Source organism: Anticarsia gemmatalis, chromosome 9 (assembly GCF_050436995.1).
Source record: "Anticarsia gemmatalis isolate Benzon Research Colony breed Stoneville strain chromosome 9, ilAntGemm2 primary, whole genome shotgun sequence".
NCBI lineage: Eukaryota > Metazoa > Arthropoda > Insecta > Lepidoptera > Erebidae > Anticarsia > Anticarsia gemmatalis.
This window is the reverse complement of record NC_134753.1, coordinates 12,095,894-12,122,352: the sequence shown is the minus strand read 5'-3', so window position 1 is coordinate 12,122,352 and position 26,459 is coordinate 12,095,894. Positions and strand designations below refer to the sequence as shown.

Sequence of the window (26,459 nt, the reverse complement as noted above, 5' to 3'; positions counted from 1 at the left end):
ATTCGGCCATTAGGTACCATAAACACTCAAAGCAAAGAAATTAAGGAGGGCAAAAAAAATCTATGCAGCACAAACAAAAAGGACTCCTCATCCGTAATCTCTTTAACTGGCGTTTCAACGAACGTTTTGAACCGCACTCAATACGGAGGCTTTTTAAAAAGCTTTTCAGCCCTCGCAACACGACGTGGAAGCCGAAACACGGCCAAACACGACTTCTTGTGATTGAGACCGGCTTACACTCGAAGATGTGCTATAATGTTACGAATAGCTTTTGTTTTGCTAATAGATATTTTAATAATTGTTCGGTGTATTCGATTTTAAACCTAATTTCAAGTAATAATTGGTTATCACAAATATCTTTAAGGAGACAATACATGTGATGACATTTAATATTTTTAGGATTAACTTTCTACCGTACTATTCTTAAGTTAAGTATATGATCTTAATCTATTGTTAAGAACAATAAAACACTTAATCACAGACAAACATTCAGGGTTTTTATTAAATTATTCGTTATTTATCAATAAATTCTCTTGCCTCCTAAACCTTTTAAATAAATCCATGTGATTTTCCAACCTGAATTGCTGGTGGTTAAGAATTTCGAACGTGACTTATCTCGGTTGAGCATCATAGATTTTAGTACTTGAGCGTCTTCAAAGTTTGGTGACGAGAATCTAGGACAGGACTGAATTAGCCAGACTTTACTAAATAACTGTACAACTAATAATATAGTACTGCGCTAGTTGACTAATGATTGTTTATTAGGTCAAAACTTACAGACGTTGCTTGTATAATTAAAAGGCGATGGATCACAGACATATTTTAGATTGTAGCTTCAATTGCCACACGGATATATTTTTTCCTGAATTTAAAAAAGTTTATTCTAATATTTTATAAATATATATATTTTTTAAATATGTTGCATAAACATATTATTATCTACATTTAATATTATAATGCAGCAGATATTGAAAGTGATTGATAGTTAAGGGTTCGATACTTTAAGTGTTTAAAGCGAAGTTCATAATACAGTAGTCAGTCATAGATACATATTTTAAATTTATTTCTGGCACTAGATCTCCTTTAAGAATGGGTTCCAGTCTAGACCTAGAGTCCACGTTATACCAAGATTTCATTCACTAACAAAAAGCTAGCTGTATATTTTCAATTAACTTACAAGACTACAGCACAAGCTTTACGAGGAACATTCGTCAGGTTATAAAAGCGGTGAAGTAACCCACAATTGGCGGGAAGCCGGAACGGAGTGAACCAAGGAACCCTCTCAATGGCTACTCGCACAATAGCGCCCTCTAAATTACAAACAAACGCAACTCTTTGTCACTCACGAACGTTTAACTAAGTTTATGGAGTTGTATTATTGTTTAATATTTTTTAGAGAAAATTAACCCATTCATTAAAGTATTTTAGAACGTTGTATGAAAGTTGGATTTTATGGATCATAAATAAATTTTCGTGTTTTCGCTCCAAAACAAGAAAGAGGCCGTAAGAAATGTCTGTAGAAAATAGTGTATGGAGTACGGAGATCGCATAGCCGTAATGATGTTTAAGATTGTAGCGAAGAAGCGAAGAGTCGAATAGTAATGCAGTTTTATGTGTAATTACATTGCATATAAAATAATAATAAGCTATATTTTGTTGTTCAGTAGAAAGTAAAAAGGAGTAACACATAATCTCATCCACACGCTTACAAAAACAAGTAAGCAAGAAACACACCAATCCAACAAATTCGCGACTTAACAAAACAAAACTTTGTAATCCTACATTTCGTACTTTACAAACGGTAAACAATGCGAAATAATATGAAAAAACGTTGTATTACGAATCAAGAACTTTTGTATTTCATTTCAGACACTTCACACTGCTTAAAGAGGTCGGAAAGTTTCAAAGACTGCTTGTGAATAAATAACAATTTTGCCTGCAACGACAGTTGGTGACTTAAAGTGGATTCTTCTTGCAATTGACCCAGAGATATATTTCGCTTGTAACGCGACGGCAGGCAACCTGCCAACCGAACGACAAATGGTTCCGAGAAACGTGTAATGGAAATATATTGTACCTAATTGTGATTCTATAACTGTGATCCGTTCATACTTTTGCTGTACAGATTAGTTTAAATAAAAATGTGTTAAAACATAATTGTGAGTACTAATACCATGATTGAAATTACTACTATTATTTTCTCGTTGAGTGCAAGTATTATTTCGAAATCATAAAACGAAATATTTAATACGTTTATATGTCTCTTCAAAAAAAATCCATTTAGAAAAACTGCTTATAATATGCTTTTAGACTGTCCAAAATAGCCTTCTACTAAATCGTTATTAAAGCGTCAGTAACATCAAAACAACAGAAAGTCGTTATTAATAATAATGGTAGCTATTTACGTAATAAAAGCTAATAATGATCAATAACCTCGCCATACATTTTTTCATACAAAACAGTCAACTTATAAATTATTAAAGAAAAACGAGCGTCGATAAGTAGCAGATACATTTTGTTTTTCCTTCGGATGAGCGAGCAATTTTTCACGTTTTTTATTAACTTTGTAACGAAGCGCGCGCAATAAATAAAGATTGCACCTTATTTTAAATTACATGCCGGCACTTTTTAAGTGTTTTCTTTGGCGAAGTCACGAGAACAGGCAATGGATGTTGTGCATAGGGAAATTATCGTGTACACGTAATTGTGCCGTGGTTTTGGATTAGAAGTAAATTGCGTTGTTTGATACTGTGTGAAGAAAAAGAGACTTGTAATGGTTTTTTACGATGAGGAAATTTTACAGCACTAAATATTGTTGTTATAAAATTATTTTCTAGTAGGTATGTTCATTTATCGCGGAGTAAATGATGACTAATTACGCAGCATACAGTAAAAACATATTTTTCAGTTTCTCTTTTTGCTAACAATTCCTTACTTAGATGAAATAAATAGGTATTTCAAAACACTTAATTTCGAGACGACTCAGCCAACTTCAAATGAATAAAGAGCGTTCTAAAACGAAATTTTAATGGCTAATACATTTTTAACCCTCTGAATAAAATCCCATTTCTGAGCGTCAGACTCTAATTATTATTTTACGCTTAATCAAAAACGTTGAGAACATTAATTTGAACCCTTTTGTTTCTTTAACCCGAAACCCTTTATGGTTTGATTGTTAGAAATCTTACGAAACCTTATAAGTACCTAGTTCAAATTAAATTAATGTGAAACGACTCATCCTTGGGACGTTTAGGTACAACTCTTGATAAGAGACAATCTTAACAGTACTTAAATAGGTATAGAAGTAAAAAGATCAAGAACTAAGAAACAAGTGGAATTTTATTTCAAGGCACTTTTAAAACTTCATTAGTTACATACGTTAGAAAGTCTGACCTTTTTCGAATATTACATATGTAATGTCTTCTTCTAAAATATATATAACAGTAGCCGACATTTTGACGTAATACACGTATATCATCCAACTTATATCGAAGGGAAAACATTTTGTGAGTGACGCAATAAAGGCATAGAAACCCTCTGTTTAAATAAGCCAACATCAAAGGTGGTTCAAAATATTGCCTCGCATTGGACTCGATGAAACAATTTTATATATTCACGTCTCTCTGTTTCTATATTTTTTTCTCACAAAGTAGCTACTTCAAAGATATTAGTGATGACAAAAAAACTCTTTTATAACTTCACCCAAGTATTATCGACACAACCCACACAGATACTTCGATTATTTGTATTCGCAACCTATTAATCAATTTCAATTATCGAGAAAAACAAACTCGGCGCTCCTCGCACAACTTGCCTAATAATGAGATCCGAAAACTTTCCAAACTAAAGCACGAATAATAAACAACGCGTAATATTATTCCAAACATGATTATGCTATTAAATCGAGTGCTATAAGCAAATCGATTCGCAGTAATCGACTCAGTGGAGTAAACAGGATCGATACGACTCATCGGATTCGGATCACAAAGTGGATTCAGTTTTTAAACGTCGCCATTTTGGAGATTCGGGGAGATCCGGGCAGGTGATCGTCGTTCGCAAAGTGATAGGTGCTCCATCTAATCTCCCGAACGGGGGTTCAATCTTGCCTTCAATCGAATCTCCTTGATTGCGTCAAGCGTCGATATATAGGGAAATTCCATCCGTGCGCCTAATAACATTGACACGGTTGATATCTGCAAGGAGCGAGCGTTTCTTTTAAAACAATGAAAGCAAACATGAGACTTCACTTTATTACTCCGTTTGCAGCAGACTTTAATTAATTAGTGTAAGTGCCGGTGAGTCTCGGGAGATTGGTCATTAATTAAATGGGTCTTTGGCTATCGATCTGCAGGCAAACAATACACTTTATTACTTTTATTACCCATTTCATTCGCTGTCTACTCGGGCCGCGCTGCGGTTGCTTTTTACTATTAATGAGTTGCTCTCAATGCTCAGCCGGTAATAGGAAAAATATAGTTTGTTACTTTCACTCGACAATGTATTGAACAGCAATTTAGTTTGAAGGTTGTGTTATAATGTAATGTAAGCTGAACTCGTGTACATACAAGTATGAGAGAGAATTATAACGAGCTTGTGCCTGTGGGCTGTAATTATACTAACATAGTATCAATTATACTGTGACAATTATAATTATTGTAATTGCTTGCTGTGATTTAGTGGGATTGAGCAGACTTGTTTTTTTAATTTGTTTTGAAACAGCTGTAATTAGAATTGAAATTTGAGTATCTAGAAATATAACATTTTTAGTTTAGTAAAATTAAATTATATTTTAGATCTTTATAATATAATATATCTTATCACTTACTTGCTCTCAACTTTCTTTTAATACCTTCAGATGAAGACAGCGCACGCTTTGATATCTAGTATACTTTTACAAAACGATTTAAATTAATATTTTCGTCACGATTTAATAAAAAAATCTTAAATTGTAATAAAAATACATTTTCTCAATAAATTAATGCAAAATATTCAAATCGACAATGTTACCTTAATGATTCGTCCAAAAAACCAATAACCGTAGGATATCAGTTGAATTAATTTTATAACATTTAAATGGGTTTCAGTTTTAATTATTCATACGGCCGTTAAAAGTGTCCATTAGGTAAAATCGTGGGTTATTAAAAAATGTCTGAACGATAATTATGAGGAGGATATCGCTCTTTCGAGATTAATGGTGATCGAATGCAAATGACAGTGGGAATGTTGTATTTGATGTAATGATAATATAATCATTGTATAGTCGTTGTTCTGCGACTAAGTAAATAAACTCCTTGTCAACAAATTAGAACAGTAGCGTCCCTTCAAAGTTTAGGAAATAAAATAATTCTTTCTGAGTTAATAGTCGCTTAAAAAATTGTTCCACTCATAAAGAAATAAATGGGTTACAAAAAAAAAATTAAATGTACTCAAGGAAAAAAAACAAATCCAGTATCGATTTCGACATGTTATATGTACCACAAAACTGTAACTAGCACTCACTTATGCCCGGTTCCTGAGGCACATTAAGAGGTAGTTTATCTATGCGAACTGTTTTTTTTTTTTAATTAAGTTTATAGGCTATTGAATAGATAAACTACCGTTTAATTTACCTCAGAAATCGGGGGTTCAACATCCATTTTTCCAAGTCAAAACCCTTCAAACCTCAAACAATAGAACACAATAACTTGATCGATAATATTAGATAAAGCATAGTGCACACAGTAGGTATAACTCGAGGCAGGTCGGCTATTATTTTTACGGTCGCCGACGACCACTCATCGCGATCACGGCTGCAATACGCTCACTCCGTCCGTGTACACCCACCACGAGGCAACGGGTTATATTTGAATTCGAATTTTTAATATATTTTTCAACGTCTTGGTTTTTTTTTTATTTTGGTTATTTGGCATCTAATTGTGCCGTTGACAGATGCATAGTAAAAAAATTAAGTCGCATTATCGTTTTCGTTGTTCTAAATTGAAAGTTAGTATACTTTTTATCTTGCTCGTATACCTAAATGTATTATGGTTGCTTTTTTCTTAATGTAAAATTTTTTGGTGCACATAATGAATCTAGCATTCAATGATACTAATCTTGAGTTAGTTGCTGTGCTTGAGGTGAATTTCTATATGAATGCAAGTATGCCAAACCCTACGAAGAAAGTAATGTATTAATAAAAAAAAACTAGTCAAAAAACATTATTTCTTAACAATTGAATAACAAGAACACTTCAAGGTATATAAACTGATGTAAATTAAAGATTGCATAAAGAAAATACTCACAATATTTTTTATTTTTGTGGACATCCGAACAACATTCCGCGACGTAACCAGTGTACGCGCTCCGTAGCCGCGTAGCTCAAGACTCGTAGCACTCGTAGCACAGCTGTAATTCCGCATCGCTACGACTATTCTTTTCCTTTAATGATCTGTGCCCGTAGCCGCTCACTGCCTCCGCCTATAATAAATATGTTCATTTGTTTACCCGACTGTTTATTGTATACTTATTTACAAATAAATGTATGCATATATTTTAAATATAAATGATTAGTGGCAAGCTAAAGTTAAGTAATTTTAAATGTTATTATTGCTGAAGAAATTTTAACCATATTGTTTTTAATTTAAATTTTAGACGTGTATTTTAAAAAAACGTGTTTTTGTCTTTAAATCAGTATATTGGTGAGATATAGAGGCTCAAAAGGATAGATGGATTTATATACAGTTACATGCAATTAGCAATTTTCCGATGAAGAAAACCGTAGTTATGTTTAGCACCTTTAATTGCCAACGACTATACAAAAAATAATTGTCAAAATAAAAACACCAAAAATGAACCTCGAACCCATTAAGTCAAAGGCAAAGCGAAATTTAATTTCCCCCCGTTTTTAAGGGTTAAGCCTTAATTTAAGCCTTCTAAGAACCAAATAATGACTTGAGGCATTAGTGCAACCGTTGAAACATGTTATTGAGTCGTTTACATACATACATACAAAACAGTTCCATTACAACAATTTAAGTGTTTAGTAAAAAAAGTTAAGTGCATAAGCGTTTAACTTTATGGTTCGGTGATAAAATTAGTACAAAGTTTCTAGGGCTATGCATCTAAACTATATGAACATAAGATAATAATTTAGGAAGTTGTTTTGCTCATAGAAATATTATTAAATTATTATATTTTTATCTACTATGAAATTAGTACCAATTTAATCCATTTCTATCGAACAAAAATGGTAAAGTCGATTTACTAAAACCACTGCATCTTAATTCTATCCAAAGTTTTGTTATTCAAAATGTTGCTCCTCATTATTTAAAAAAAAACACTAAAAAAAAGCAACCTAAAATTAATTTCAACCAAAAACTCTTATAGTCTTGCATCAAAACCAGAATAATATAAAAACTTCAATAAGTTCAAAACGTCCCAATAAAACTCCTCATATAAAAATTAAGAAGAATGTCGAACAACGGTGAAACATTAGCACATAATGTCCCCATATTAGCATATTATTGAAGCTATTAGTAACTCCACTGAGATGCCCGGATTATTCTCAACACTAGACTTTGTAGAATTGTTGATAAATGTATTTTGTTAGAATATGTTTGTTATTATTATAAAATGATACACGTGTTACATAGCAATGGTAAGTTTAGCATAAAATTCGCTAAAATACGTATGAATATGAACAATTATAATTATTAATTTGAAACTTATCGGGCAGTAAATAAGGTATTTTACAATATTCACCAAATAATATAAGACGCGCTGTGCATTTTAGTATTATGTATAATGGTTTTTTTTCCAAAGTATTTTTTAAAGTAAGACACCCAAGACACAATATCAAATTATTTTAAAACAAAAAAGTTCTAGAATTCAAATATTAAAATGTAATCAAATTTAAATTCTAATTTCAAATTCAGCGTGCAATTACTTTTATTTTTAAATCATAAATATTTTAAAGGGCATCCTTCGTTCAAAAGCAGGTTGATTAATTATTTATTTAAATATATTTTTAAAGTTCGTGCCGCCTGTCATTTGGCTTTAACATCAGGGGGGTAGGATTTGCATTGTTTTTTCTACTTTTTATCAAAATTTAAGAGCCTGTTAATCGTGAGAGGTTAAAAAATAGGCATATTGCGTGCAGTCGACACGACAGCTGTGTGGTCCAAGTATACAAATGTAAGCGTAGATTTTTAATATTATAATTTATGCCAAGTTTCTATTTTAGACTTGAGTTTTCTAGTCGCAATGAATACAAAATAAATATATGATTTGAATAGAACTTGAAGGCCAACTTTAAACTCAATCCTTTCCTCGCACCATAATCGTAACGCACTCTTCGACATTCGCTCGCTCATTCGACTCCACACTCAATGAAATAGCTGATAAAATTAACGTATTTCATTGTAAGTGACCTACTCTGAGTGAATTCAAAATTTATATGTGTATAATATGTTTTACGATATAAGACTTGTGTAATAGAAAATTGCATAAAGGAAAAGTGATTAAAATTGAGAAACACTCCCCGCCAATCGCTCCCGCTACCTCTTATACTTTAAATTCAGTATTTATCGCGAGCAATTAAGCGGTGGGTATACTGTTGGGTATCAGTGACACCCGTCGTTACACTATCTAAATGATGCCGCACTTTGTAATGGATCCGTGTGCCTAATTAATTATGTAGTGTGCGAAAAAACATACGTATTAGGTGGTTGCCTATTAATTTTGGTTTGTAGTGTAAATGGATGTGTATTCATTAAAGTTAAAAGTTTTTTTTAGAAACTTTAGTTTAAGTTTGTAGATAATTCGTACTTTTATTATGAAAGCGAATATAGATGTATGTACATACATACATATACTAGGGAAGGATGCAGGTTTCTTTTAAAGTTATCCATGCGAGTGAAACCACCAGTTTAAGGAAGTAAAATAGCCATTTTTCTCACCATCGGAAACTTTTCACTCTCCAAAATTTATTTAAATAAAATATTATTTTTATACGTCAATGTTTTTTTCTAAGTTTATTATATATTAAGTATATTTGGCATAAGTTTCATCTTTATTTCAGCTATTAAAAAACTTCTCAATTTTAATTTTGAAAAGTCACCCATTACAAAAGCTATACATATGTATTTCCAAGCATTATTCCTCTTTTCACCTTGTTGAAAAGTATCTCGTGTATATTTTTCCAGAGTTGCCGAGGTAGTTTTCGTGCAAGTTAGCAGTTGCATTAGCTAAATACTTTGCACTTGGCACATGTAAGTTCACAAGGTGATAGTTTGTACTGTAATAACAACTGATGCGCTTACTTTGTTGAGAGTTAGAAAAAGAAAAGAGATTGCAAATAAATAAGTTACTTAGTCTAAAACTTATTTTATTTCGATTATTTTATTTAACTTTTTTTATAGGTATACAGAAATAATGATTGAAACTGATTTTTTTCTGGTAGGTTTCTATATTGCGTATAAAATACTTTAAATGTCATACGTTGCGTTTTCGACTTACTAACAAAAAGTATAAATATGCTTAAATCATTATCGCCATTAGTCAGCCCGTGTCCACGGTCGATGTAATTCGATCGAAACGTCGGGTAAACAAATAAGGTGTCCTAAACTTTCAATCGCGTTTAAGACCGGTTGTATTATAATAATTATTATTATGTAATCATTATTGTGTCCTTAAGGCACAGCAGTGAAAAAAAGTTCAAATTGATAAAAACACCGTGAAGAAAACAATCTTATAAAATGTATACTTAAGAGCATTCCACAACATGATCAAAGTTACAAAACAGTGCACAATTCATCGCCCACCATTGCCTACACCCACTGCATTACAATGCACGACCAAAAACTTAGCCCATCAATAACCAATAGCCTACAAAAGCGTTAATAAGGGCCGGTCCTGACCTATTTCGCGCTACGTTCTTAAGGACGGCTGCCCGGAGAGATAAGGTGTGGGCAAGCCGCCGGTTAATTGTGCGGAATAGATCCCGCGCGGAATTCCGCCTTGTCGCAGCGGCTATCGATTGAGGTGGAGGGTTTTTTGTATGTTAATCTGAAGACAATGTTTGTGTACGATTGTTTATGTAATTACCTATATTCATTGTTTGGTATTTTAATATTATTGATTAATAATTAAGAAGTTGGAATTGTGTTAATTTTGCTTTCAAATATATGAATTATAAGTTAAGTAACCTCTTAATATAATAGCAAACAAAACTAACACTAACTAGTTTTGTTTGCTATTATATAAAAAAGTTAGGAGGTCTAATATATCGGTGTAAACTTACATTAGCAATCTTGCAATGTTTAGTAAAAATAATTTACATCAAGTAAACTATTTGTAGCCAACAAACATATCCTACTCTTCTAAATAAAACTCTCCATTTTAGTAACTCACCGTCTCTCAATATTACAGAGAGAGGACAGAAAAAACGGAAAAAAATAATTCCCGCCAAACCTCTCAGTTACGTGGAATTATCCAAAAGATATAAAAAGAAGGGAATCATTCGGCTGACTATTCACCAGACACGTAGGTGTTGAACATTCCCGCACAAAGCCACATACGATATCGATAAAACCCCACTCGTATTATCATAAAAACACTCAATATTAAAAAGCAAACGATTCGCTATAACTCTGTCCATCGGTACGCACCATTCTCACGAAATTCGTATTCAGTACGCGCGCAGTAACTCCGCTATATCTTTTCACTGCCTCCATAAGGGCGGGGGCGCCAGTGTGCTTGCAAAGTAGTTATAAACTGCTACTAAAGGCAGCACGGCCGCTCGGCGCGAACACACTTAAAGTATACGTGTGGTACGGCCTTTATCTTTTTATGCCTCGTTTAATATCGCGGCTCGACGCGATTAAGGTTATTGGATCGATTTTCGGGGCGTTTCTTGTTTGTTTATATCGTATTAAGTGCTTTTATGTCTTTTACGATTTCCAAGGAGCGAGTTTTTGACGCTTCGTTGCTCTAGGGCTTAAATGTCCGGTTCTTAAGGTACCGGCGAGCAAAAAACATGTTTTTAAGCGAACGGTTTACTAACCACTTTTGAACGTATGGAGCATATTTTTTATGTGAATGAGCTATCACATATTATTAAAGAAAATGCACTATTACAATCCAATCACACCTTTAATATTTTGAAATAATTATATCTTAATATTATTCTTCACTAGATTAAAACCGGCGCATTAAACGCGAACCATTTGAATTAAAAACCACAACTAATTACATTTCATTAAACGAAGCATCACATTAATTCACACGAACATTTACAAACCCTTTGATATACGTACTTACTTGCATTTATCTAAAACCTAGTAATTATTGAGTTTAAATATTAAGTACACGTGTATTAAGACTGGACTAAAAGCCTTCAGAATGTAAATAAAATATGTGACTTTGATAAGACTTTCAGACATTCTTAATATTTAGTTATGCATATTAAGGTTTATTTTGTTTTAAAATATTTTTTGAACATACTTTTAGTATGTTAGCTTATTTTTAGCAAAATAAAAACAGACTTTTAGATAACTTGAACATTTCTAATGGCAATATTTTTATTTTCTGCAGTAACTTATTAAACTAATTAGTAATGTGTTTATATCACTTCAAACTACTTGCGTTACTTACTATTACTTATAAAATTAGAAAAAATAGTAGGCCACTATTTTTTCGAAGCAAGTTTCACACTGCTATAACTGGAATCACTTAATAAAATATCTTACTATTATTTCCCTATTTATATTTGCAAGATGCATAAAAGAAAACATACATAGGTAGGTATTATATTCGTTATATATCTACAAAAAAAAACAACCTATATTTAAAAATAGCCCCAGGTCACTAGACCCTACTGGTGTAATGCCAACAAATGCAGCATACAAATTTACATACAAACAAAACCAAGTAGTAAAGAATCAAGACATTAGAGCTGCGCCACTGTCGGTCGCGTGTCTGTTATCGCAATCCTACTGACACCTCTATCTTCCATCGCTAGAAAAAAAAACTATCTTGCTTTAATGAAATTAAAATTGCCAGCAATTGCTTCGAATGAGGCAATTTGTTTAAAATTTTTAAATTACGTGCTAGGTTTTGTGTAGTAGATATATTCTTGCTGAATTTTGTTACTATAGTTGTATCAAATACTTTCAAAAACGTTAGTGTTTTATTCTATTCATTTTCATAAACTTTACTCTACTACAAAGCTAAAGGTTTTAATAAAATTTAAGCTGGACAAATACTTTTAAATGCGTTTTTATCAAAATTCACAATGACCTGTTTAGTTCAAAACTGGTTGAATAGATTAAAAATAAATAACATTATTAATTTTTTACGCCTTTCGGCGAATTTTATTTTTTGTCATAAAATATTAACTTTACAAAAAACATGAATATAATAACTAACAATAAAACTTTCCGGGCAATACTAAATGCACTAGTTACAAATATTAAAATCTAAAATTTTATATACAAATTGTGTTTACCGGCGATACAACTTTCATAATCACCCAATAAGTAATCACTAACATCCCAAGCAATCATCTATACTATAAACTATTAAGTCATTCACAATGAAGGTCCATATTATTTGAACCACACATCAAATATCTCGGATAACTCACAAGTTACGAGTTAATCGAACATTGTATTACCCGACCCTTTGAAACCTTCGTATCTAATTGTAAATCTATGAGTGACAGCTTAATACCATATTAGACTAACTTACTGTAACCGACTGCTGATCATGAGGTCTCGAGTTCGATTCCCATAAAACAGCTGGTATTTCTTTTAACTACACATATATGAAATATTAGAATATTTATCAATATTAGCTCTGAGTTTGGTATATGCAATAGGCTTACCTCTGAATGACGAAATGTGGGTGTGTTCCATACAACTCTGCCTATACCTTCGGGTATGATAGGCGTGATATTATGTATGTATGTACATATGTATGTTAGTAATGTCACTGTTGAAGTCAGGACTGGACCTAATTTCTCCCCAAAATAAAAATACATAAGGAGAAACTTCTATACTTAAACTAAAAAGCCTATAACTTTATACTCCAAAATAACTTACTAATATCATTCACAAAGCAATTAAACACTCAATACAATCAATAAACTATAAATTAATTTGAAAATTCACAATGAAATTTTAAATATCAATTTTGTATTCAAAACTTGGTTAAAGTTAAAGTAATGTAATTGTGTTAACAAACAATTTGTAAAGAGCCGCCGTAACGGGAAATTATATTCGAAAGTAATTTCATTGGAATTAACAGACACGTAAAAGCCCGCGAGTTTCGTGGCCACACTGCAATGTAGATGTTGGCCAGTAATATTTATTTATTTGTGCGTTGATTTTTTTCAATCATGTAGTCTTTACGAAAGAGATATTGTAGCCATAAAGTCTGCGAGTGAAGAAAGACTGAACGATGCTTCACCAAATTATCTGCAGAATAAAATTTGTACAAACAAGAGCTCTTTCTACCTTCTTTATAACCTCTAAAAATACTACAATAATACATCAAGCACACATTAAAAACTTTACAACGAACATAGCCATTATTTCACATCGACTGCGTCCCACCAATCGTGCGTAAAACAGTAACTCGAAACTGTTTAAAACGACTTCAACTACCCATTGTGAGAGTTCCCTAGGCCCGTTGTACTAATGTAAAGTGATTGTGAAACAAAAGCACAAGCCAAACTCCTAACAAACTTTGGCAGCGACAGTCTTTTGTGCTTGGAAGAAGCCGTTTCGTATTCACTCTTAAAACGGTTAGAAAAGCTGTTTTGTTCGCCAGTTTTTAGTTTTACGTTTCAATGTGTGTTGGAAATAAATGCAAATCTTGTTGTGCGACTGAATTTTGTCCATTGCATTGTGACTATCTTAGCTGTTTTTGTCTGTAAGATTCTAAGAACACTTTGTTTGTCTGTTCAGACATTTTTTCTAAATATAATACAACCTTAACAGGCTACCTGAAAATATAGGTACATTTAGTAAGTCAATTTAAAAAGAACATTAACATTACATAATTTTGTTTATTTCAAATTTTCGTTGCTTCAAACAGTTATATTATTATAAATGTTCAATTGCGATAGATCTTTCAAAATCCGTGATGATATAACCATCAAAATTCTCATACAAGCATCATTCCCCACAAAACTAGCACAACAAAGCATCCTCAACAAATCCCGTGAGAAAGGATTTTAATTAACTATCGCCTTACACAACCAACACGAAAGAAATAACCCTTTTCCTACGTAACAAGAGAACCATTTTGAGGTACTAAAAGACGACTAATTGAAAAGCTAATATTCACGGTATAACATTAATTATCCTCCCGAGGGTTACTGTGTAATCTTCAGTAGAAATCCTTATTATTTTAAGTGATACGCCGACGGAGGCCATGTTTAATATTAAATGAAAGTGTTCCACGCTTTTAATAATAAGTGTTTAGCTCCAATGTGTTCGGGGAATAAAATACGAACCTTTGTTAATGTGTATTGAGAATTTTGCGCTTATGGGCTCCTAGTTGCATTATTAATTGCTTATTAACTTGCTTAGTTTAAAGTTATTACTATATATTCGCTGATAGACGCGAGAATAATTTTTCTAACAATGGTCATCTTTACATAATTAGTGAAGTGAATTGGTTCTGAATAAATCCTAGCTACTATAAAAAACCTTTACAATTTGTATACAATAAACCTTCCTCTTGAATGACTCTATCTATTAAGAAATCATCAAAGATCTAAGCTAACATACAAACAGACACAGGGACAGACGCAGGAAGCGACTTTGCTTTATACTATATAGTGATTTACATTAAAGATCAGAACAGATACCTGTGCTATACACACAATTATTTTTCCTGCGTGAGATTTGATCACGTGGCGCTACAATTGCGGCGAGATGACCACGTTAACCACTGCGTCAAAAATGAAGTAAAAAAAGTTCATGGATACAATTTAAAATTTTATAGTCCAACACTACGTATTACTGTTGCATAGTCGTTATACTAGTACAGTCATCTCGATCTTCAATCGTTACCGTGGGGAAATCGACTGATGTTTGCTTGTACTCTTTATTTTGTACAGGCACCTTGCGACATTACCGTATTATGAAAACCTACTTTTTAACGTAGTAATGGAAAATTTAGCTTTGTTTATATAATATATAGTATTGTGGGGAATTGTTTCTATTCTAAATTTGATTAAATGAAATTTAATATTGAGTTTAAAGTTTTACTTCTTGGTTGAAAAAATATATAAATCTATTTTGCATAAGTATACGGAATTAATTCTGTCCGTTAAGCTTTTTTACGAAACTGATGAATTGGTTCTAAATAATATGGACAGTGATTACATTTTTAAATATAATCGGAAATCGGCATAAAATTTAATTTAATACAACAACGAAACGGAAAATATAAATCGTAACTCATTATTTTGCTTAAAACCTTCAATGAAAAAAAATATAAAGTTCAATACTCTGAAACATAAAACCACCCTTTTTAAAACGTGCGTTTATTTATAGACTTGCAAAGTAAAAATGTTTGTCACAAAAATAGAACTACCATTAGGGATGTCAAAAATTTCAACGATATTTCAAAGGAGGGAACAAATTGCGATAAGACTTGTTTCAGTGAACTTGTTATCAGTTCAGACCGACAACCTTATTACTTAAACTAGCTGACGGTCATCATCATATCGTATGGTTAGTGGTCAACCTAGTGTCAAAGTTGTTCAAGCCGCCCGTAAGGCCTTTGACATGGCTTAACGACTGTTATCTTAGTGGACAACAGCCGGGACCGACTTTTGACGTGCCCTCCGAAGCACGGAGACGCCCAGCTCAAATACCACTATGCGGTCACCCATCTATAGAATGACCGCGCCAACGGTTGCTTCACCCACAGATCTATGTCAGACCGGTGAGCGCAACTGGCTACGGGCGCCTCGAAGCTGACGGTGAAATCGGCCTTTATTTTTTATCTTTTATTTAGAAGTACGTAAGACTATAAGGCATATTTTTAGTGGTCGAAAAATGTAATATGGAACGGTTTAAATGTAAGATATATGACAATATAGACAAATATTTCCTAATGAGATTTTTTTTCTTATGAACCTCAAAGTTAAAGCACGCTAAATTCTAAATTTCAGTTCTTGTACACGTTTAATGTTTAGATGTATAATATATAACACAAAATTTTGAACTTCATCTATAAGTCGTTCTTCTCTCATAACATAAAGGTTCATAATTCATAAACAAAATGAAAAAATAGTCCTACCCAAACTCTTTCAAAAAACCAAGAATTGAAAAAGAAAAACATAGCAGGCGCAAATGCGTGCATATGGCGAACCTCGTTGAAACACAGACCCTTGGGACACACGTAAATATACTCGAGCCTCTTTTTAGCCACCTACTACTTCCAATATCCGCGTTATATTTTACAGGTGAAGGTATTTTCGTTTGAAACAAGTAGGTAAGGATTGTAAAGGTGGGTACGCACTTAGAGACTTAGAGAGAGAGAGTACTTGAAAAAGTAAGGACGTCTGAACGAGACTAGTGCAAAATGCGATCAAGAAATAGGATTATAGCGACGGTAGCCCAGTAGTTAAGGCATCCTACTTCTTCTTATGAGCTAGTTGGTTCACCCACCCATTGCGTTGCCGACGTAAATGGTAAAAGTAATCGTAATCGTTAAGTAAAAACACACTGCATCGTTTAGCTTAGGTAAACAACGCATTTTTTATTCAGTAATTATCGTTAATTCATATGAAACATAATATGTAGCATTATGGTCTATTATCGTTAATTTATATAAAAATTATTGTGTAGCATTCAATCATCTACTTTTGTCGTTTAGTGCCTAGGAAATACAACAACAACAACGTGGGTTTTTTTTACATAAAGCTCAAAGAATCTCACAGTGTTCCGAAGCATATTGACTCGTACCTACAATATCTTCTATACTACTCATCTAAGTGAGTAGCAAGCTTAAAGGTTTAGATAATCAGGAGTACTTTACTTCAGCTTAGCGAGGTGATGTACAAAACCACTCATTAGCGTCGAGTGGCGGGTCTGCTTTTTTGTATACACTATACGTAAGATATCCTGCTAATCTTGAGATGTTCAAGGAGGTTAGTGAATATAGTCTGTTTCTTAGAACTAAATGAATACTATTATAATGTATGTATGTTTAGAGATGTGGTCGTTGTTGCTATGGCAACGATTATTATTGACGATTGTAACTGTCATTACAGAGTTACGTGGCCCAAGTTATTGCTTGAAAAATATGAATTACATATATAGTTTACAAAACGTGAACTATTTCGTACCGCAGCTTAAGTTTACAAGTTTAAATATAATAGCTATTGTTCAATATTTGATTTAAAACATTGTTAGTTGGTTTATTGTGACGTATATTTGTTTGTAAACACGAAATCATAAGAAATATTGTATTTTAACAAAGTATTTACACCAATTATTAGACACATTCCCTAAAAATAGTTTGTTAAATTCACATACGATCGTACAAACACTTCTATTATAATAGATAGAGAGTTGTTTACACACGAATTCATCTCGCGAGCGGACCAACTTCAGACGCACAAGTTTAAAATTAAAGATTCGAACTCGCCAACTAATAATATTGAGTTCAGCTACCTTCTTCAATAGTTTGTGTTATGAACATTATACACTTAGAAATATCATTCCTATATTGTCTATGTGAAATCATGATTTGAAGGGTGACATTAATATTTTTTTGGATTTCTTTTTTGTTTTGGGGGCCGGAAACCATGCTAGAATTGAAGTTAAAAAGTTTTAGCCTAGTTTTATGAAAATAACATCATAAGATATATTACAAATGTGAGTAATGTTCGTAATAAAAAAACAGAAACTATTTTAGAAGATTATAAATCATCATTGACACTATGTTCTTATAATATAGACTACAATTGCGAGCTGCTTCTAAGAATGAAAAAGAAAATATCCCAGCAACACATGGCCTTGCACTCATGTGCTAATCCTTACTTAGGTACTCTACCTAACATGAGATTTCGTGATCTCTAGCTACTTACAAAGACCACTTTAGTAAGCTATATTAAACCCAATATTGATAATAATCTCAGTTCACCCAGACATATAATTTAACCTTAATACGAACTTTTTATACGGTAACTATCACAAAAAATAAAATAAGCATATTGTGCGTACAACAGAATTACCTTGTGCGAACTAAGTACTCATAAAATATCATAATCTAGCGCAAAGGCGCACTAGGCTGTAACTTATGCTTCCTTCGCCTAACACGATAGGTAAAAATTGTATCATAGATTTTGCTAGGTTAAAGACAAATGAAGTGTGCGAAAGGGACACTGTTATTTATAATCTGTGAGAAGAAAAGGTACAAAATATATTTTTTTTGTTTTATTTATAAACTTTTGAGTTTTATTTCGAACTAAATGATTATGTAAATGATAAATTACTGATTTTTTTTTTATCTAATGAATCGATAAGATTACATTTGCGTTTTGTTTTTGATCAAAATTATAATGCTTTTCTAGCATAAGTTACTTATTAGGTTAGTATACTCATTATAGTAAGGATTTTTAGATGCGTATTGAATGCGTTAAAAAATATTTGTTTTAAAAAGTCACAAATAAATGTAGATTAACTTAATTCAAATATAAAATTCATAAAACCAGCTAAACTCATACCTGCCGACATCGGTAATAAACTTAGGCTATACCTAGGCACTCGTACCTAGGTCTAGAAACTTTCCTATCTTCGCATATTTCATGCGCTATACCAATTCCTCGGAATTTATCATGGAAAGATATCACGAGGGTGGAACTTATACCCTTAATACAGAAGTTGATGTGAATGAATCATGTAGTGATGAAGATATATGTATGTAGATATAATATGTTTTATGTAGTGTTTTGTATTACGTTTAATTATTATTCATTTTTCAAAGACATGACAAGGGATAAAGGTAACATTCTTACCCCTACTGGGTATGTTAAGCTTGCGATTCAGAAATAATTAATATGCATATAAAATAAGTAAATAAATCCATTATTATGACCACAAATAAAATCAACTCGAGAATTGATATCTGGTCCTATCGAATAAGCTGATGCATGGACTACTGGGATGGGTACACTACACTACATTTTTCAATCCAAGTATAAAATATTAAACAATACCTACGTAATTCATACAATAAAAGATAGAAAAAAAAATAGGATACGACATTATTTTTCTTCTGAAGAAAACTTAACCCCAAACAGGTCGGTCAAAAAAACATCACAGACTATTTTGACCGGGACTTTCAGTGATATATCAAGATAAAACATAGTAAGAAACCAGCGTGAGTTGCACTCAAAACTAAGAAACGTGCCACTTCTGTCCATTCATGAGCTAATAACGTTTATTTATCGCCGTGTTTACAACCAACTTGGATCTCTGGACCAACATTGACAAATGTTTGAACCAATGTTGGTGATGTTTGACGTATAAGTATGGAGAAAGTTATATTTATTCGAGTTAAATTGGATATATTGGACCAATATTGCCAAATGTTGGGTCCAATATTGGTGATAACAACACGTCGTGTGAATAAGAAAAAATAAGTGTGATATAATTGAGATGAGAAGTCGATATATTTGTGTAAGTGCTGTAATCATTGATTATGGTAGGTTCTTCTATGGTATTTAATATTGGAATAAGTAAGGTTGTTGTTGGCGAAACTACGAGTATAAGAAAAAATGGTTAGTTTTTCCCAATAACATCAAAAAAATTGTTTCAAGACCCAAAAGCCTGTATTATAATCTTATCTAAACGCCTATAACGAGACGCAAACGCTCATAAAACGAATGAGAATTATAACAGCAATATAAATACAAATATAATCTCCTATATCCATGCCATCTTTACCTTTCATGAATTTGAAGCACGCAAGCGAACTTACTTTAATATCAGACAGCCTATCATAACTATAAGCGTTGCCTTTGCCACATTATTTCCATATCACAATAAAAAAATAACTTGACAAACAAAACACAAGAAAATTGCCGGTACAAAGATGTCCTTTTGAAGAGCCCACATCTCTTCAGTGAGACACGTGTTTACTTTACATGACGCCTGTCAAACGTATAAAAGGTGCCTCTTCACAGCGCACACAAAAAATGCTGTCGTCAAAAGAACCTTTGACAAATTATCCTGTTAAGTTGACGAGTAAATATTCCACCGACGAACGAAAACGAGTCTTGTTCGATCGCTACTCGCTACTCTTTGAATTGTCAACACAAATCACCGGTGTACTACAATTTACATTATCGTCAGTTTTTAAGTGTCGCCGCATCCGACGTCGAGTGCCAAAGTTTTTAGCGTGTAATGCTTCCGATACATAAACCCATCCAATAATATTTGTGTTCGACGGCGACGCGAAAACATTTCGGTCGGAGGCGCCCCCTATCGGTCGGCTATAAAGGCCTTTCGCGCGATAAAAACTGATCTGTGAGTTTGTCCGCCAACAACAGGAAAACAGATCTTTGGCGGACGGCCAAGTTACCTGCCCCGGTGCAGAGGTGCTGTCGCGCCACGCATAGCCTTCCACCCCCCGTAAAGGCGTGCTCCTCCTCGTCATACACAGCCGGCCCCCCCCGCGCGCCGCACACCACGCTGCCTGCACTATCTGCACACGAGCAAGTCTGCACTCGCGATAAAGGGTTAACAAATTGCATCCAACTTCCAAGCACACGTCGCCGAATGTGGAAGCAGTAAATAGTTCCATGTTTGCCGGCGAAGTTTTGACTTCTTTCTCACTCGCCAACTGACGTTCTCATAATGGCTTTTCCGGAGGTGGAAACGAGCGTTTTCATTGTAAGGCAGGGAGCGAGCCGCGGGCGGCGCCGAGCGGTCCGCCTGCGTCACTCCTCAATTTGCTCCACCGATTGTCGCCATTTAAATTGTGTTCCTCGCGCAATCCGCGTTATTATTCTTTTATGCGGCGCGGCCCTCGCCCGCCCGCGCCCGCCCGCGCCGATCGTGCCGAACAAATTGTTTTTTCTCGCCTCTATATCGGCGTGCTTATTTTGCGTTGTCTCTATTTTCGCAGGAGGCGGGGATGTAAACATGGTGCGGGGCTTAAAAGTGCGTCCTAATTTATTTGAGGCGCCTTTTTCGGAAAACGTTTCAGCTATGGTCTTTTATCCAGTTGAACAAAGGATAATACGAATAAAAGCCAGTCGAGCATAATCGTACTTTCCTCTCGGAGAGCTCCGCGAAAGATAAAATAGTCACCACAATTTTCCCGGTAGAGTTTTTACCTTTCAGTGGCGCGGTTTTTTTGCGGGATTCAAAGCTGATTCAATAAGAAGTTACGAGCGTACTTAGCGAGTATAACACTCGTGTGTACACGTTTTTACGTTTCCACCGGAGACAGAGGAATGTATAATATTCGTTTTGATGTAACAAAGGGGGCGAGTTTGTTGATTGTTTATATTCGATTATCTCGAAACCAGTGGACCAATTTCGACGGCGCTTTTGTGAGCTCGCTTCTTAAAACATCTCAGATGATAATAACAGAGCTATCTGCATAATCAATGTGGATCCCGACGAGATGAGTTCTACCTACGAGTTTCTTTTGATAAACAAATTCTTTTCTGAAACATCAGACGTTACCTCTCAAACATAGGAGTTTAATCGACTAAGTTTGTAAAGTTTTTTGGAACTTAGTTACTTTGACAAAACAAGGGTGTATTATTTGTGGAGTGGAGACTTCAGAGACATACATTCAAACACTTTATTTGAGTAACATACAACCATTTTATTTAGATAGTGTATTTTATTCCCTCAACACAATGAAAAAATGTACAACAAAGATCTTTCGTTTACTCGTTCAGTAGGTAGACAGTTTTAATCCCAAAAAACAATATTACTTCCATCTCAAATGAACTCTTCACCTTACGAAAAATCATATAATAACAAAACGTCAATGTCAATATAACCTGTAATTGATTTACTCGGGCGCTAGTGTTGGGTCGGATCTCGCAACATCAGTCGTCATTAGGCATACGCGACGCTGATTCGCGGTGACGGCGACCCGAGGCCCTTGATCGATGTGTACCGAGTTCACGATACCGATGTATCGATGATTGGACATTTTTTGTTTCGCTTTTTTAATGTATGTGTGTATTGTTGTTTTTGATGTACTGATTGATTAATTTTTGGGTCTTTTGATTAGTTCGTAATCTTAAGTTATTTTGAACGCCTTTAATGATGTTTTGTCTTTAATACTTCTATAAATCAATTTGGTTTTGTATAATGTGATACAATTTTATTTTGTGTAATAATTAAACATTCAAGGCATGCAAAGTCCAAGCCGCACTTGGCCAGCGTCGTGGACTCATATCCTAACCTCTTACACTTGCCCAGCAGTGGGTCAGATGTTGGTTAAAAAAATACTACGTTCATCTAATTTACATAGCCATTAACCTTCATAAGTACACAAAACATAAACTCACTTTGATAGCCGAACTACTTCTATCAAAAACCTTAAAAAATGTCACTTAAACCTACAAGCATAACATACCCCATCGTTATCACCGACAATCGATATTTGATTACTCTTTTACGATTATCGGTAACCCTCGGCCGGCAGGTGCGAAGTAAGATTGATACGTCACCACGACCCTACCTTATGTCACTGACATCTTGTTATTGAATTTTCTTGATACGTTTGTATTTTAAAATATTATTTATCCTTTAATGTTAGTACGGTTAGTGTCTTTCTTTTTTATCGTGTGTAAGAGTTATATTTTTGATTATATGAATTTACTACTGCTAAAATCTGTATCAGAATCTGTTCTACAGATCCTCCGTGAAACTTGAATACTAGTCAGATACTTTTGTATTTATTATATTATATGTCATATAAAGTATGAACTCTATTAAGTTATAATTTAGTGGTATTAAAGATTGTCAACTTAAAATTTATAGTAACACGTTATTTAACTGCTAATTCCTTACAATGATGTTAAATATATAAAACTAAGGTACCCATATAAATAATAAAATACACTCATTTACTAAACAAACAGTTCAAAAAGACTCAATTTAGTATTAAAGTACAGAGATTTAAAATTCAAGTGTTGAACATTATAATATAAATCTAAATAAGTGTTTATTATGCATAGAGTTTATTATAATAATTTATATTACTATATGACTTGAGATATTATTCATGAAATAATCACTTTGTATTTGAAAAACTAGGCACGTTTTAATAACTGTAAAACACTTTTCAAGTGATATTTTTATAAAGTCTGCTTAAAAATGTTGTATTATCCAAATCTTTGAGACTCACCTTAGGAAGGTCGCATTGATGAGAATGACATAACATTACGTAGTGATTTAGAATACAATTTTATTTTCTTAATATTCTTCATTGAGTATAATAAATGAGATAGTTTCTTAACTTGTCCTTATGTTTTTATTTTATAGTAACGTTTATCTTTATAATATTCTAGGGATTTTATCTGAAGTTAATTAAATTTAAAAAAATTCTAAGATCAGAAAAGTATTTAAAGTAAAGAGCACCATAGCACTTAACACTCTCTGAATCTAATCAAAGTCTTAGTCGACTTTAAAAAATCTGGGAGTACATAATACAAATCAAACTATCACCTCAATTTGTTTCGACTAAACTATTTTTTCCAGCAAATGTAACTTTCGATACAAAAGTACCAAGAATACAAAATCGCGGTACACTTACAAACATTATAACTAGTGTATCATATATTACGTCATAGAACCAAGTGATTAACATTATAATGTTGTTGCAGGCTGTGCGTTCGTGAAGTTCAGCTCACACCAAGAGGCGCAAGCGGCCATCACCAGTCTGCACGGAAGTCAAACTATGCCGGTAAGCACGCAACACTTATACGCATGACCCAAGTTATGAGCGGACGAGAGAGCGAGCGCGATTTTATAACTTTACGGGTATATTTTTGACAGACTCGGCTGGTTAGTTGTAGTTGTTTTATGCAGTTCACTGTAAAACTACAACTATACTGGACTAAACTATAATAGGGAATTAATATTACGCTGATTTACGTCTTAATAATGCATGCATTCATTCTTAAATTATGTAAACTGCACGTTTGGCGCAGTGGTTTAAGCGGTCACCTCGCCGCAAGAACCGTAGCGCCGCGTGTGGTGGGTTCGAATCCTACCCGGGACAAATCTTTGTGTGATGAGCACGAGTATTTGTTCTGAGCCTGGTTGTCAATTTATCTATACAGGGTGTCCCAAAACTCAACGATAATCCGAGACAGGATGAAAGGCCAAGTCATGCCGGTTCTAGGAAAAATTAAAAAAAAAATCCATATCACTTAGTTCAGCAATAATAGACACTTTTAAAAAAAGTTGAAATTCTACACCCTTGGTCGCATTTTCAAGTCCTGTGATCACCAATGTCACAATTTCGCTGTGATTTTTTGAATTTCGTGATCTTCATTAAAAATGCTTTTACTCGTAAAACAAATAAATGCACAAAACATTGTTAATTTAATAAAAAAAGTTAAGTTTTAGTGAATCATAATTCTCAAAAATATCGTTAGTTAACTTTGACGCTTCATATTAAAAAAAAAATGTACTACACTACCATTGGCAAGTTATTTCAAAAGTTGGCGCATTTAATCAAGATTTCAAAATGGTATAACACTTGCCACTTTTCTTGCCATTAAAAATGTTATTTTTATTTGAACGAAGAGTATTCTCGCAAATGGATCGGACGCAGTGGTACAATTTTATGGCATCCTCGTTCTCCCGATCTAAATCCAGTAGCTATTTTTTACTGGGAATGCATAAAAGAAAAAGTCTATTCAAAATCAATACAAAATCTATCAGAACTTCGCCAGAAAATTGACACAGCGTCAGAGGAAATAAATGCAAGGAATTTTGATTGACTGGTGCAAAGGTCTTTTGTAAGGCGTTGCAGAGTCTGTATTCGTGCCAGAGGAAAACAATTTGGAATTACTTTAGTTTAAGGAGAATAATTAAATAAGAACGATGGTTCGTTCATTGTTTTTTTTTTAAATTATTATTACCTATTATGTTTATTACATTAAATATTTGTTATGGACTGACACAATTACGTCTTTACTAAAAATAATTGCTTTCCTCTGGTACGAATACAGGCTCTGCAACGGCGTACAAAAGATTTTTTCACCAGTCAAGCAAAATTCTCTGCATTTATTTCTTCTAACGCTGTGTCAATTTTCTGGCGAAGTTCTGATAGATTTTGTATTGATTTTGAATAGACTTTTTCTTATATGCATTCCCAGTAAAAAATATCTACTAGATTTAGATCGGGGGAACGAGGAGGCCATAAAATTAACCACTGCTTCCGATCCATCTGCGAGGATACTCTTCGTTCAAATAAAAATAACATTTTTAATGGCAAGAAAAGTGGCAAGTGTTATACCATTTTGAAATTTTGATTGATTGCGCCAACTTTTGGAATAACTTGCCAATGGTAGTGTAGTACATTTTTTTTTCAATATGAAGCGTCAAAGTTAACTAACGATATTTTTGAAAACCATGACTCACTAAAACTTAACTTTTTTTATAAAATTAACAATGTTTTATGCATTAATTTGTTTTACGAGTAATAGCATATTTAATGAAGATCACGAAATTCAAAAAAACACAGTGAAATTGTAACATTGGTGATCACAGGACTTGAAAATGCGACCAAGGGTGTAGAATTTAAACTTTTTTGAAAAGTGTCTGTTATTGCTGAACTAAGTGATATGGAATGTTTTTTTATTTTTCCTAGAACCGGTATGACTTGGCCTTTCATCCTGTCTCGGATTATCGTTGAGTTTTGGGACACCCTGTATAAGTATATATTTAGAAGTATATAAGTATGTTTATCAGTTATTTGGTTACCATAGTACAAGCTCTGCTTAGTTTGGAATCAAATGACCGTGTGTGAAAAAAAAAAAAAAAAAAAAAAAAAAAAAAAAAAAAAAAAAAAAAAAAAAAAGTGTTTTTAACAAAACGACAATATGATAGAAATAATAGTATTAAATGAATAACTATTAAATTTTAATAAATCTAACAGTTCTAAAAGAATACTTTACCCACAATCATAATATCGGGCGAGTTTACGTTCGTAACAAAATCTTATTAATAACATTCTTCCCAAAATGAAAAATCGACGCAAAATAGTGATACTACAAAAACATTCTATTTATCAGAAATAACCAACCACTTCTTCTTTCAACATTAATCTCAATCTACAACAACTTACATATTCTTAAATTATGTAAGTTCCCGCTTCCTCTCTCACCTTGCACCACACTAACTGCCAGCGAAACATTGAGTAATTCAGTACGTAGGTACTGATAGAATAGTTAGCGAAGTAACAAACAA

The 26,459-nt window shown here is 33.3% G+C and overlaps 1 protein-coding gene across 7 annotated transcripts in view; it reads left to right on the top strand.

Moving 5' to 3' along the window:
• The window catches only part of bru3 (CUGBP Elav-like family member bruno 3), a 797,460-nt gene that overhangs the window by 720,646 nt on the left and 50,355 nt on the right, over nucleotides 1–26,459 (top strand). For all 7 annotated transcript variants that reach the window (XR_012959607.1, XR_012959609.1, XR_012959611.1 and 4 more), the window contains one exon: nucleotides 23,864–23,943. Coding sequence is in view for 2 of the 7 variants with exons in the window: in XM_076118110.1 (XP_075974225.1) it covers nucleotides 23,864–23,943 (80 nt within the window). In the remaining 5 variants the exon portion in view is untranslated. The remainder of the gene's footprint in view (nucleotides 1–23,863; nucleotides 23,944–26,459) is intronic.